We start from the raw sequence: 15,109 nt of genomic DNA, 5'->3' as shown, positions 1-15,109 counted from the left end.
AGAGGTAAAATCCTGTGGTGTGCAAAAAACTTCTGACTGGTAGTGTATATACGGTGCTACTATAATACCAGCCAGGCATTGGCCAGCACCCCGCCCTCCCGGATGTCCCTCATCTGCCTCCCTGAAATCAATATCCATAAAGTGGGATGTCTGTTACATAACACATTTTGACAGTGGAAAAAGTAAATAATTAAGTTATACGCTAAATAAGGCTCTAGAACACGCATACATGCAATGCGATTCTTTGAAAAGTACAAATCACGTGCCCAGCAGTATTCAATACAGAAAAATTACAGATCTTTCGTGATTAAAATTAACTAGTTACTACTGTTATATAAATAAGCCATTTTACGACTTGTATTATCTGGCTCCAAGTTACATTTTCAATTGTGATCTAAATACTTGACATCGAAACTTTATAGTAGCGTACATTTTCTTTAACTAGCCAACTACGACTACAGAACTTAACTAAGTGCCACATCGACTGCGTACAGTTGAGTATAATACATAGTATAAATACCGTGATTCGGACAACATGTTTAAACAATTTAATTATAGCTATTATAATTACCTTGTCTGCTTTCGGTTGGTTTTAGTAAGCCTTAAGAACACCAAATAACTTCCCAACGTGTTTCCTTCGCCAGTTGAAATACAAAACAAAAATTCAAATCCTGTTCGCTTTTGCAGAATCCCCCAGTACAATGTTCTCATTGGTCACAGCACCGAACTGCGTCTCCAATTGGATAGTGTCACATGACGTTTAACTTAAGCTATCCATGATTGGACAATATGCCAGGCTGTATTTAAAAATGATACCCGCTCCCAGGTTTCAAGTTTTTTTGTGTTAAACTGGCAGAATAACAATCACACTTAAAGAATATTTAATTTATTGTTGGTTAATATTGAAGATCATATCACAGTCGAATAGTTCTCAATATGCCCTCATAACTGTCGTTCATTACTTATCTGGTATGTCATTTTTGAAAGATATATTTAAGGTATATTTCCGCAAGCTATCAGCCTCAACATTCAGCTGCAGCCGTACTCATTGCATATGGTTTACAATTAAAAGTTGCGAATGGGATGTCCTGCACAGGACGCGTACGTGCGTATTGGCCATGCCTCGAAAAAGACGGGAATGCGTGTAGAATATCAAAATACAGATAATATATGCTTTTAATAATCGGAAGGCCGATCAGCTTTTCTGAAGAAGTTTTCATATTTTTAGGAAGAATACTAAATTGCATTTAACTTAAGGCTGTGGACTATTACTTTTTTCATATATAGCATTTATCAAATCATGCACACCAGCATAGCTGGACTAAGTGGACTTTTTGACATAAAATCGACACAAGTCCAGAGTTTGAATATTATAACATTACAATGTGTTTTCAATGGATCGTTAGACGCTTTGCCGTGTCACAGTTAATTCAGCTGCAGGTCGATGGTTCTAGTAGGCCTATAACACTTGAGGGCGTAGTTTGCCCATTAATTACGGTGCTTTATCATTGACACTATTATTTGCAGCATTTTACGTAGGAGACTGATTTTTAAAGTACAAAAAAATCAGGAGAATTTGTTGACCCTCCGAAAAGAGACCATTAAGCAGTTTTCTACGCAATTAACATACCTGGGTGGCCACCTTTCAATTTTACGTGTGGTATATTAGAATACAATGAAAAATCAGGTAAACGGAATAAGACGTTTTAGAAAGAATCACTCATTTCTATACAAAATCAATAGAGGAGTTTATTTAAATTGAAAAACTGTTAATTAGCTCTCATCCTGTGTTTTTTTACATCCCCGCCTCTAATAATTTAAATTTATTAACTGATAGTATGTCGTCACGTTTGCATTCCTTAAAATTGAATAATTAATATATGACTATATATATAGGCTGGTTTTAAACAATCCCACCTACACATTCAGTGCTCTCATATCTACATATTACATGCATAGATCTATTCAAATACTGTTGTTCGGCGAAGTGTCGATCCCGATTGGACGCGCGGGCAACATGTTACATGAGCACTTAAAGGACCCACAAAACTTTGAGCTATTCAGAAGTTTTGTTCTGTTACTTTGTTTTTGTAAAATGTTCTAGTTTGGAGTCAGTCTTAAGCTGATACTCTTTGTGGTGTCTTTTGCTTTGTATAGTGATTAGTAAAATAAACTGTGATCGGAGTCGTTTCGGAACGCTATTGATGTGGGATACCGGACGGCGCTGGAATTTATTTAAAGGTGTTTAATACAGCGTGTGCATTTGGTATGTATCAGGGCTTTACACCGTTATCATTTAAATCACATTTTACTGTTATCTGATGTTGTGCTATCTACTATTGTGGCGCAGTGATGTTTAATATTATATTGCTTTATTAATTTTAGCTTATATGGCTATTTGCTCCACTGAAATTTGGTAGAATATGTACTATAGGTCTGTGTGGCTTGTACTGTATAATGCGTGTAAAGGTGTACCATATGTTTACATAATTGTTCTTCTTCAACCATGCATTAATACTTCGGTGAAGCCAAGACAAGATGCGACCTGTACGGATATCAATAGTCTGTAACCCATCCCTTATTACTTTATAAATATTACATGTAAGGTTTTCAGTCAAACAAAATTGCGTAGTAAGTGTATTGTATAGGCCTGCGCAGATTTGAAAAATGTCGAAAAGAGACTAATTAGACTTCAGTATTATGACTAAATATTCATGCTAGTTTGATTAAGTATATAAATTACCTAAATGAGGTTTGGTAATTTACCAAGGTGTATTGTTATAGTTATTTGATCGCACGACAACTCTTTCCCATTTTAGATGTGTTTTTCGCGGTATTCAAGTTGAACGAAAAACACTTCCACTCAGTGGGTGTAAGCGCAGTGACTTCCGCCTGCTGTGACATCATGCGCATACTTTGCAGCACGAGGACCGCAAGAACATCAGATAAGAGAATGACAATCTGGAAGTATTTCTTGCTTTTAACAACGACTAGTTACACAGCGATTTGCAATCTTTGTAAAAACATAGTTTTGAGAGGCGGGAATACCGTTTTATGGAAAATCCCACTAAACAAAGCGCACGCAATTGTGCGAGACAATACGAGTAATACGGAAAAAACAATGGATATTTGGCAGTCGTTAGCTTGGGCTGTGATACAGGGGTGACTGCTATTGCAATGCAGTGTCGCTGTTACCAGTGCGAGAATCATTGTGGGGCATTTTCAGCATTCGCTACTTGCATATCGATCGATCCTCGCTTGGAAGATGTTGAAATTGAACTGTAAAATGTCCAAAAAACGCTTAAAACAAGATGTACAAACACGGTGGAACAGTACTAAGCATTAAGTTTTATTTAATTGACTGCCATTTCAGTCTGCAGCCTACCAAACAGCCTTCATCAAGGTGTGAAGGACAAAAATGAGATGCTGATCAAGGAAATTCTGCAGAAAATGGTAAAACACAAGTATTCTTGGTCTGATTCTCAGGAAAGGAGGTTTCCAGGTTAACACTGTAATTGCAGATTGAGGATTGCCTCCAAGTTTACATTATTGTACAGTGGCACCGGAAACCAGGTTTGAAGAGATTCTTTGCGTTTAATTTGAGAAAAACCCGCACACGCTTTGTCAAAGCATATTCCAAAACGGCTAATTCCAGTATAAAGATTGACACTATGGTTTATTGAAGGGAAAACGAGAGGTAAGGTGATCGTCTTTCAAAGTGATGTGAACATGGGAAGCTGAGATGTATCGGTGCAGTCTTGCTATTTGCTGAGTGTCATTAAACTGCAAGAAAAAACGAAACAGAAGAAATACCGAAAAACTGGACAAGAAGCGACTTGTGAAGAAACAAAATGAATGTTACAAATATTCTAGCTGTTGAATATACTGATATCTTCAGTTGAATATAACTTTACTAAGAGTAGTGATAATAGATATAAGATGTCATTATAAGATACTGATGAATTTATTTGTATATGATACATGTATGTATATCCAGTCATGTGATTTTTTTTTATAGATTGACTGAAAGCTGTTTATTCTACAGCTTCCTTTATTTTGCATGCAATTGTAACTGGAAGTCATATTGGTTTGCTTGTTTTAATGCTACTTACAGTGGGTTCATAACAGTTCTGGATATGACTGGGCAGGTTTGCATCTTCTTTGGAGTCCAAATTACCTGCTTATTACTGAGCAAGAACTTGTTCATCTCCCGAGGAAATCAGTGCTGTAATAGCAATCTAATTCTTGCCAGCACTTCACAGAGGAAAAAAAACTGTAAAAACAAAGAACTTCACAAGATTATCACAAAAAAAAACAGAAAGTACTTAAACAATATTCTGGTAGTTAAAATTACCTCGTATGCATTTGGTGTTTGTCCTTGAGACACTGCCTCAAAGCTTATTTTCAGTTTTTTTTTTAATCACTATTCCTGGGAATTTGCAAGGACTTGCCCCAGAAGAACAAGGCGCCAGAGACTATGGATACGAATATCCCTGCAGCCCTGTGAATGGGGAGGAACAGTCCTTTTAAGGGTGTCGGGTGGGAAGATATCGAGGTCTTGGCTGGTTCAAATTGCAGTTGACAAGCTACTCTTATAGCCTTCAGAAAGGTACTTAACCAAAAAACATCCAATAAATATCTTATGCTAACATAAGGGCTGCAAAACAGTATGGCTGATAATCTTTTTTAACACTTGAAATTGAATGTAGTTGCAGGACGGGTGAAAAACTGTGAGAAGCTTCTTTTCTTTTTGAAACAGGTATTAAGTGCTCCAAGATTAAATCCACCACTAATCAGAACTCGTTCTAAAATGTAAAATTATAGGTCTGTTATGTCAATGGAATTATGGGTACTTTTTGTAGCATTTTTTTGTTCACATCTGCTTTTCTATAACCTATCAGAATTATCTGTAGATACTAGGATCATAATTTCTAAGAATGGCGTACATGACATTCCTCTTGGATTTACTCATTTTTGTATAAAGCCTTGGCCTAGCAAAACCATTGATGTGAAGGTCTGGTTTTGGGATTGTCTCACATATCTTTGTGTTTCTCTGTGACTGTCGTTAGAGGCTAATGGAGCATGCATATGTACTTCTTTAAGACCATGGTTCTAGCTGTTACAGAAGACTTAAGATCTGCATCAACTGGGTGATGCATATAGAACCGTAGAAAGCCTTTTGTACCATATGCGTGCTGCATCTTTAATTAAATATTAAAAGATTTTTTTAACTTAAGTATTAGCATTAGCCTGCATGGGTTGGTGTCCCGTCGTGGGTTAGTACCTGCCTTGTGGGCTTTTTTTTTGGGATAGGTTCCAGACTCCTGCGACCAGGGGCGGATTAAGGTGCACAGAGGCCCCTAGGCTACAGTAGTCTGTGGGCCCCCCAACCCCGCCCCCCTCCGCGCCAATGAGGGCCCCCTTGCAGGCAGGCACACGTGGGGCCCCTAGGCTTAAGCCATATCTAGCCTGTGCGTTAATCCGCCCCTGCCTGCGACCCTGCATAGGATAAGTGGGTATGGTGAATGAATGCATGCATGAATGGATGAATTATCATTAGCATTTAATCATTGCTATGGAAAATGCTTCAAATCTTCTATAGACTTCATAGGATATACAGAAGTTATATACAGTATATAAATCTTTTAGTTTCTCTTGTTTTGGCATTGTGAAATCCATGCCTGAAGTGCTACTCTTTTTAAAATGTGTTAGAGGTGTGGTCAACTGAATTTCACTATAAGCTAGGGCAAATGCACTCGCCTGTTCCCTGCCCCCACAAGCATACCTGAGTCAGGTGTGCCTTTCTTCTCCTTCAGTCTCAGAAACGCCGAGGCAGGGATCCAATGCAGACCCGTAACACACTGTAACGACACTCTCCATCTCTCAAGTTTGTCCTCCTTAAATGCCACTGCCTTGTTTCTATGGACTCCCTCCCGCACCTTTGAAATACCATCAATCAGGTAACATTGTTATAATCTTATTTGCTGTTTGATGATTGCATTGTTTGACACCCCCCAGGTTATTATTAGGAAAATGAATCATTTTGAATTCACTTTTCAGGTATTAAGAAATACCTGGATGACTGTTTCATCAGGATTTTTGTGATGCTTGTAAATTCTGAAGATATGACCTGAGGAGGCTGGTATGTGGTTTGCATTCAGAGTTTGTTACGCTGTTCTCTGTTGGTTGACGAAGGGACTTACTGCAAGGTTTTCAGCATTTTACCTTCTGCTGTGTACAATTGGAATTACAGAGGTGTCAAGGAACAGTCATGTTTCTGTATTATCAAAAGAATATATTTGTATGCAGTTCAGTATTTAATACCACTGACTTCTATCTCGTTGCATGTGACCTGTATATATTTCTAGACATTTTTGATTATTTCAGGCTACAAAAAAAGGAGAACTGTAGAGGCTTTTAGTGTTTTTGGTTTATCAATTTTGATGGCGATTCTTTTTAAATATTCAAATCAGTGCTGCTTATGATTCATTTTCATCACAAAATCCGCTTTTCTTTTCTGCAGGTCAGTGACCTCCCACTAGGAATGGGATGCTATTTGTCTTCTACTCGGATGTACATGTGGGGTCCCAGCAATATTGGGGTGGAGAGAATGTTCTAGAATAACGAAGAACAGAAGAACAGGGGCAGGCTGGTGCATTTATTTATTTTTCTCAAAGACATGCCTTTCCCGTTCAAGATCCGAGGGAGGACCAAGCGTTACTGTGTCCTCAGTAAGAACTGCTTCTTGACCCGTATTCAGCTGCTGGACAGTGGCATCATGGAGTACACGCGGCCCGTGGACAGCACAGGGCAGGACTGCCTGGATCAGGTGGCACAGAAGCTTCAGCTCAGAGAGGTAAGACTCTTTGGACTTAGTAACCTTATGAAAATTATTCTCAACTATGTATTGTAAAAGCAGGAAATACCCATTTGCTTCATATAGCTACCAGTCCAAAAATGTGTTGTGCTTATAATATACAATGACAATAAAGGCATTCTGTTCTATTCCATTCTGTTCCATTCTATTCTATTGTGTTTTACTTAGCCAATAGCGAATTTTTACTGCGAAAATAGTCCAAGATTAAACAATATTAATTGGGTGGGGGACCCTGAAATTGTAAGGGTGTCTCAGAACATTTTTAAAGCTAATTGTTCAACACAGTTATAAGTGCTTTGCCAGGAGGACAGGTTTGTTTGCATGAACCACAAATGATTAACACTAGCTAATAAATATAATGATTTGTATTCAGGACCTATCTGGATGATCTCACTCCCCTGTTTTTCATGAAATGATTTAGCTGTAAAGGGGCAGTTGGCCTCCATACCTACCGTTACCGAATGAGATCTGTTTGCTCACACCGTGTTGTGAAATTTGTCACCCATCATCATTATTAAATAAACATGAGTGTCATCACTGGTCATGCTGTGAGAATTTAACAGATTTGAATTGTTTGCTGTAAAAAAACGGACAGAAGCCAATTTCTTGAAACGGCAAACCTGGCAGGAGGGTTCATAAGGTGAGACGAAGGTGCAGTTTACATTGGATATTTGGGTTTGGCTGCTGGTGGCATAATTAGCTGCCTGGAGTGCTCATTGGCTAATTTTGTCACATGGGAGGTGTGACCCAAAAGGTACACTGGAAATCTCATATCGATTCATTCCAAGCATGTTCCAACTCTCCATGCAGTCTGTAGCCCTGTGTGGTGGAGAGAAAGAGCTAACTGATGTTAGCACTTTGGAGTGTGTCTACTCCAGTCAGAGAATTTATAACCTGCTTCTTTTATAGTAACTATCCAGATATGGGGCATTTAATGGAATACATACTATATTTGAAATTACTAAACTTATTTACAAAAATTCTATTTGTATCTTTCATTTTTCACTGTCATTTTTTATTCTGTACTGTATCTATCTACAGCAACCAAAAATGTGGTGGTGCAGTCACCTAATGGCCACTTGTGTCCAGCGTTCCCGGTTCGATTCTCATCCACAGTTCTATATGTGGATGTGGCTCAGTGCTCAGATGGCTAAATATGGAGTGACACAATAACTGTACTGACACATTAGATATTTGAATTACAGGTCCAAGCAGCAGTGATGCTGGATCCCTGTTGTTTTTTGATTGTTTTTTTGTGCTGTGTCTGATATATTAAAATGAATACAATCCTTCAGAGCTCTATTCTGCTTGCGTTCAGACAGTACAGCATCTCAATGAGAATAGATAATGTCTCTATATGATATGAGCTCTGCTGCTTACTGTTAACCCGAGCAAAGTGACCTGAAAGTCCTGTGTAGACAAGCACTGTCCCTCCCATTGCCTGCCTTGGAGATGAGAAAAGCGTCTGTGTAACACCTAAAACTGCACCAGCTTGCCTGGGGTGCACGGGTTTGGGTTCACGCTTTGGTTCTCACAGCGCGTTACAGGTGTTCCACCAATACATCCAGGCACTGCTGTGATTACTTTCATTGTTGTGTAGGTTTACACTTGTAGTATTTTATGTCGGAGTGACTTTATATGCTCCCTTTCATAATTGGTGCTTTATAAAACCATATTTCTTAACCGTACCAATTATTTAACGGGTTTCGGTTAGTGCTTATACACTCTAAAAATAAAATAATTTTAATCAAAAACTCTTAAAGCATGTTAAGCCTGAACAGATAATGCATAGCCATTTACTCGTTTGTATGATGTTGTACCTTGGAATTTAAAAGCTAATCACATGTATATATTTTGATTTCAGAATCAATACTGGTCTTGTTTTGCAATAACCTGCAAATTTGATGCAGCATTGTACCATGTTAGCGTAACAGCACAATAACAAATCAAACGTGTTACAGCATGATCTGAAGAGTGCAGCCAAGTTACTGGAAATGGAAGTGATTTCCTCAAAGTAAAACAGCATGAAAACATGTAGCTCGAAGTACCAAACAAAATATGAATTATGATTTTGGTTTCTTAAGGCATTAGTAGAACATATAAATATGTGGAACACACGTTTCGATACTTGTTCTTTGTGAGTATACTTTGCTAACTAATGATTAAGAAGGTATAGCCATCAGCCTGCAGTAGAACTTAAAACAGGACCTTTGATCTCTAGGTTTGGAAAGAAGTTACTGAGTAATCCCTTCTGTAGATTGTTCCCAGGTGTAGACATGTGCCAAACCGGTCTTCAGATTTTTCAGTGGAATACTGCGTTCAGAACGCCTTGGAGCCTTAACTGGCTATTTGCAGAGTGATTATTATACCAGTGCCATACATCAGCTCTGTTCCAAACCTTACAATTTTAATAATTTTAATTAAATGAAGGGCTTTGTGTAGGTTGCATGGCTGGAGGCTATGTCTCTGGGTGAAAAAATGTAGAGTAAACCTCTAGAAAACAACTGAAATTGGTTCTCTATGTAATACAACATACCAGAATGGATTTTCTATATGGATTTCTATGTAAACTGTATTTATGTAGAAAAATTTATGAAATTACATCCCCTATCCATTTTCCAATTGCGCATCCGATATAGGGTTATTGGGTACTGTGATATATATCAGATCAGATTTGATTAAAATGTTTGCCTTGGCTTAAAAAAAGAAAGCCTTCGAACAAACTTTGAGTCTCAAGCAAGCATAGCACACGTTGCATGTCTGAATTGATGCCCCGTGACACTGCATGACCTGAGGGAAAGTGAGAGCTGTTTATCTTGCTGAGCCACACCTGAGGCTGCCATTTCTGCTATGTCCTTGGGCAAAGAAAGATATGTCTGTCTTTGGGTGACATAATGTTGAGATCAGACTGGATGTTCTTCTCGATAGTAGTTTGGGTGGAGGGAGTGCAAGATGGGAGGGTTAGGGTGGTGACAGATGTTGTAAAATCCTTTATTGTTTTGTCTGTGTATTCACAATAGTACCAGTGTAGTGTTTTTTATTTTTTATTTTTTTAAAAACAAAAAAAAAAACCCTGATGACTGTTATTACTTGGCTACGTTTATAATACCAGTATACTGTATAATGTGCAGTATATCCACCTTCTTTTTTCCTGCCAGACAAAAACAGCCCAAACAGTCCAAAAACAGCTTGGTCAAGTTTGCTACACACGAGAAAGTGAAAAATTCCACAAATATGTATATTTATTATAATTAGTATATGAGTCATAATAATTATTTCTCTATTTTTAAAAATGCCCAAAGGAGCATATAATGGAACTTTCTAAAGCCTGTTTAGAGTGAATTGCTATTGATTTATTTTTTTTCTTATTGCACAATGTAGGCAATTTCATCCAGTTGCATTAAGCCAACTGAGTAAAGATGAGTTACTATTTTACTCCCGTTTTGTCCTCTAGACACAGTATTTTGGCCTGTGGTTCCTGAATAAATCTCACCTCCGGCGATGGGTGGAGCTGGACAAGGCCCTGAAGAAGCAGCTTGATAAATTTGCCAGCGAGCCGTTGCTTCACTTCGGTGTGATGTTCTACGTGCCGAACATCTCCCACTTTGAACACGAGGTCACCAGGTATGTCGGACCTTATCCACAGTCGAATATAACCCTTTTGGCTTCAGTTTAATATGTTCCGTATTAAATGGCCAAGCAGTAAACATACATGGCTGTGTAGCACATTCTAAGTTGCTGAAACCTTTTATGATTCCCTCTGTGTAATTACATAGCTCTGGCATGCAACGTCATAATTGAGGTATTAAAGTGGCTGAATAACAAGTTGGTACAGGCAGCATTTGTAACAATCCTCACCCAGGAGGAAATGCGAATTGAGACTGAATCAGCAAACAGGCGTAAACAGTAATTTGTGAAGTAGCAGAATATTGTGTCTTACACCTAGAAGTTTGGAGAATAAAATCGTGCCTTCTTCTGTGTGTGTCTGTAGTGTGCATGGTCTCTCCATGTGCAGTGCTCCTACGTGTATTCTGACATGCCCTTCGGTGAACTGGTAACCCTAAGTTGCACAGTGTGCATGTGCCCTGCAATAGACTGGCATCCCATCCAGTGAGTTTCCCTGCGTTGTGCTCTATGCACCCATGGAGCTGGGAGTTAAGGGCATTACTCAAGGGCCTATGGATATGCGACTGTTCTGCTGAACCTGGGATCGAGGCACAGAGGCTTAGCCCACTGAGCCACACTCTGCCCCTAGTTTTTGCTAGGGTTCTGTAATGAAAGGGCTGCTACAAATTGAATAGTCTTAAATAGCCTCCTGTGGTCCAGGTGATGAGACTGTAATTATGGTCCCTTAGAAGGAGCCAGTGTGTGGTTATATCCTCCGTCTGAGCTGTCAGAATACTGCAGGGGCACAAGGAGACGTCAGCAGGACAGAAAATTGGTCTGTTGCTCTGTCATGCTTTATTTGAAGAGCAGTTCGGTCCCTTGTCAGTTACCGAAAAATTATGGGCGATCATTGTCACTGGCTGCTACAGGAGATGTCGCCGGCCTGCCAAAACCTCTGTGACATTTACTTTCCAAGTGTTTTGAAAGTGTTTGTTTGTGGTGGAGTGCTACAGATATCACCTCACATCCATATCATGATCCATCGAGTTTTATATGCCACACATATACCATTCCATCCTGTTTACTTTTCTTACATGGATTTTACATGGATCATACAGCACTAATTGTGTAATACTGAAACTGCAAACCTGTGACCATTTATTTATAAATCCATAGCTGCTACTTCACAATGTCACTAAGCAGTTTTCAATAAGTGCTCCAAGTTACACATAACAGGTGTTTCTTCTGTGGAGATTAAGCCCATAACGCAACCAACAGGAAGTGACATAAGGTGTAAATAAGCACATGGACTAATTCTCTGAAGTTTACATCACCTATCTTAATGCATGGTCTACCGTTACGTTTGTCATAACAATGTTTTAAGAAAGAACAGAACCTCACACCATCTCGCAAACATAAAATCTCCACTCAAAAACCAGTTTTTGTGTCCATAAGAAAAAAGGATGAGTGTTATTACTGTAATTCAAACATGAGACACATCACGTCTCTACGGTACCATGTTCTAGTGAAATTATTAGTGTTTTCTTTAAAGGAGGAGGGCAGATAAAATCCTTAATTACAGCATTGGGTGTTTTTTACCCTTTTCTGACTGGGTTTTATTGTTGCAATAGTCATAAAATTAACTGGCAAAAAAATTATGTCTTTAAGGTTGTTAAAAAGTTGAAGGCATATTTGAAGTCATCATGCCGAATCCAGGTCACCCCCCACTTTGGTTTATTTCTGTTTTATTTTTTTGTTTCTGTTCAGATATCAGTACTACCTTCAAGTGAAGAGCGACGTCCTCGACGGGAGGCTGAGGTGCTGTTTCGAGCAAACTGTCAGGCTAGCAGGCCTAGTGCTGCAAGGTGGGCATGGAGACTAGGGGTGGGCGATATACCGGTAGACACAACTAACCGGTAGAACTTTGTCAACCGATCGAGATTTTGTCTTAATCACGATTGAGATCACGTGACGTTGCACGTTAGGTAACCACACAATACACATTCACTTCGACAATGGAAGAAGACGGTACAGCGGTGAGTTTGCTTACATGTGACGAAACCAACAACGAGGAGATTGTAAAGAAAAAAGGTGCATCGTCTGTGGTGTGGAATTGGTTTGGGTATAGGAAAAGAGTGAGACGAACGTGATTTGCAAGGTATGCAAGAGCACTGTTTTAGCAAGCGGTGGAAACACGTCAAACCTTTTCTATCATCTCAAATCCAAGCATCCAAACGAATATGTCCAAAGTCAAAAAATGCAGTACAATACATTGCAGTAAACGGTATGGTTGTTTTTTTACTTAAAGTAATGCTGCAATTCACAGTTTAAATAAAATTACATTATATAAAACAGTTTCTTTGTGTTTGAATTTTTATTTATGCATTTCCAGATACAAATTGCTATATTGTGATATATATCGTTATCGAGGTAGAAAATTGCTTCTACCGTGATAGAAGATTTTGGTTATATTGCCCACCCCTAATGGAGACCATCATTATTGAGGCTCTGCAGGCTCACAAAATCACTCAGTATCGCCACAAATATTGTTAAGGGGAAATGAGACACAGTTAGAGAATAATATGTAAAATGAAATGGTGAAAACGTTGGTTAAAACTGGCTGTATACTCTTGTAACTAACTAAATATTTGAATTACATTGGTAAGTATAATAAGAAGATCAGAATGCTCATTATCATTATACTGGAAAGAATTACACCGAGGTTCAGTCTCTGCATTTCCCATCAGGCTCTCTTCTGGCACACACACTTAAGTAGGTGAGAAGAAAGCTTGGGGTCAGAATGTAGGGTCAGTCATTTATTAGGTCCTCTGGGACACACGATGAAATGATTACTCTGTAGGATTTGGATCTGCGATCTTCTGATCACGGGTATGGAGTCCTGAGTCGCACACCACCAACACTTTGAATGCTCAGAATTGTAGGCTGTGTCTGTTTTGAATCAGACATGTCACAAGCCTGGGGCATTCGTGGCTGATGCCCGGAATTAGTTCAAATGAGCCCTGAATGATTTGTTTAGCTCAGACTTTTTCAACCACCAGACTGTCAGTTTGACAATTCCGTACATCACAACAGTCCTAGTCCAGGGCGGCCTTACCCAAAACCTTTATTATAACTTTATCCATCCATTTTCTGAAAACGCTTGTCCTATTCAGGGTCGTGGGGGGGTCTAACACATGGCAGGAAACAACCCAGGATGGGATGCCCACCCATCACAGGGCACACTCACACATGCACACCTATGGACAATTTGGTAACTCCAATTAGCCTCTGCACGTTTTGCTTCACTGAGACTGGAGGTGGTGACTGGTGGAGCCTCGAACCCTGGTCCCAGAGGTGTCAGGCCACTGTGCTAACTGTGCCACCCTTAACATTTCGTATGATGACCCTCGGACAGATTAGGTCTCATATCTTTTTATTCTCTTATTTTTGGCAAAAAATAAAATTTGCCAAATTTTTTTGGCAGTTAAATGATGTCACATTGGATCACCGGTAAACAACAAGCCTCAAGACCCTTCCCTAACTCTCAGATGGATTCAAAGAGATGCTTTTGTGGGGGCGACCTTGTGTTGTTTTTGCTCCAGAACTCTGGAGCTGGTGCCACCATCATATGAAAGATTGAATATGTGTCAGTGAAGCTGGTTTTCCAGAAGATGCCTACATTTAGGGCTGTCATTTCACCTTCCATAATGACAAGAGCCACATGTTCTTGCTGACTGAAAAATACTCGCATAACAAGCTGTTGTCAAGGCACAGTAGGGATTGTAATATGCTGGGTAATGCAATGTCTTAGATGCACTTTCTCAGGGAAATTTGCTCATAACTACCTGTCTCTTGCCAGTCCCCCATAAAGACCAAGTCTGTTTCATGCATGAACTGTTGATAGTCATTTATCTCAGCTAAGGAGCTCTGTGAATCAGAGTTGGGAGGTGGGAGTACACAGGGTGGGGGTTCATGCTGAATAGGATGCACTACTTACAGATTAATGACTTGAAAATTAAATTTAGATCATAATGTGATGTCGTTCTCTGTTTCTAACGCAGTGAATACTGGTTTTACATTGACGACCAAATACACACATTAAGATGTGTATATTTGATGCCAGAAACTCGATTGTCCATTTCTGAGAGTGAAATGTATTCATAAGAGGTCATTTATGGAAACTTTATGTCCAAACACTTACTGTTTTTTTTGTTTCCATTCAGCTGATTTTGGAGACTATGACCAGTTCCCGTCTCAGGATTACCTTCGGGATTATACATTATTTCCAGTGGTGAGATCATCCAGTATATTACTTGTTATTCAAATGCACATTCTCTTGTAAAAGTGATCATGTGTTTATGTTAGAGATGCACCGATACCGATATTCGGATCGGTATCGGCGCCGATCCAGACCTATTTGACGGATCGGGAATCGGCCATGCGTGACCGATCCACGTCCTATACTTACTTATTTAGTTTTTGGCAATCAATCGCACGACAGCTCTTTCCCATTTTACATGTGTGTTTTTGCGGAATTCAAATCGAACGCTACCACTGCCCCTAAGTCTTTTTTGCTACTCAGTGGGTGTGAGTACAGTGACTTCCGCCTGCTGTGAGGTCATGCGC

At 39.3% G+C, this 15,109-nt stretch overlaps 1 protein-coding gene across 4 annotated transcripts in view; it reads left to right on the top strand.

Annotated features, from left to right (window-relative positions):
* The first annotated feature begins 2,079 nt into the window (after positions 1-2,079).
* Positions 2,080-15,109, top strand: part of LOC111833505 (tyrosine-protein phosphatase non-receptor type 14-like) — a 29,002-nt gene continuing 15,972 nt past the window's right edge. Inside the window, exons 1-7 of one of the 4 annotated variants that reach the window (XM_072698855.1) lie at positions 2,080-2,266; positions 5,817-5,960; positions 6,061-6,142; positions 6,524-6,856; positions 10,332-10,501; positions 12,251-12,348; positions 14,707-14,774. In XM_072698855.1, coding sequence (XP_072554956.1) covers positions 6,680-6,856; positions 10,332-10,501; positions 12,251-12,348; positions 14,707-14,774 — 513 coding nt within the window. In that variant the 5' untranslated portion in view covers positions 2,080-2,266; positions 5,817-5,960; positions 6,061-6,142; positions 6,524-6,679. Of the gene's footprint in view, positions 2,267-2,903; positions 4,610-5,457; positions 5,961-6,060; positions 6,143-6,523; positions 6,857-10,331; positions 10,502-12,250; positions 12,349-14,706; positions 14,775-15,109 lie in introns of those variants that run through there. The other 3 variants (XM_023791811.2, XR_002835774.2, XM_023791812.2) reach the window with 3 other exon arrangements.

This window comes from Paramormyrops kingsleyae, chromosome 14, assembly GCF_048594095.1.
Source record: "Paramormyrops kingsleyae isolate MSU_618 chromosome 14, PKINGS_0.4, whole genome shotgun sequence".
NCBI classification, from domain to species: domain Eukaryota; kingdom Metazoa; phylum Chordata; class Actinopteri; order Osteoglossiformes; family Mormyridae; genus Paramormyrops; species Paramormyrops kingsleyae.
This window is presented reverse-complemented; position numbering and strand designations above follow the sequence as displayed.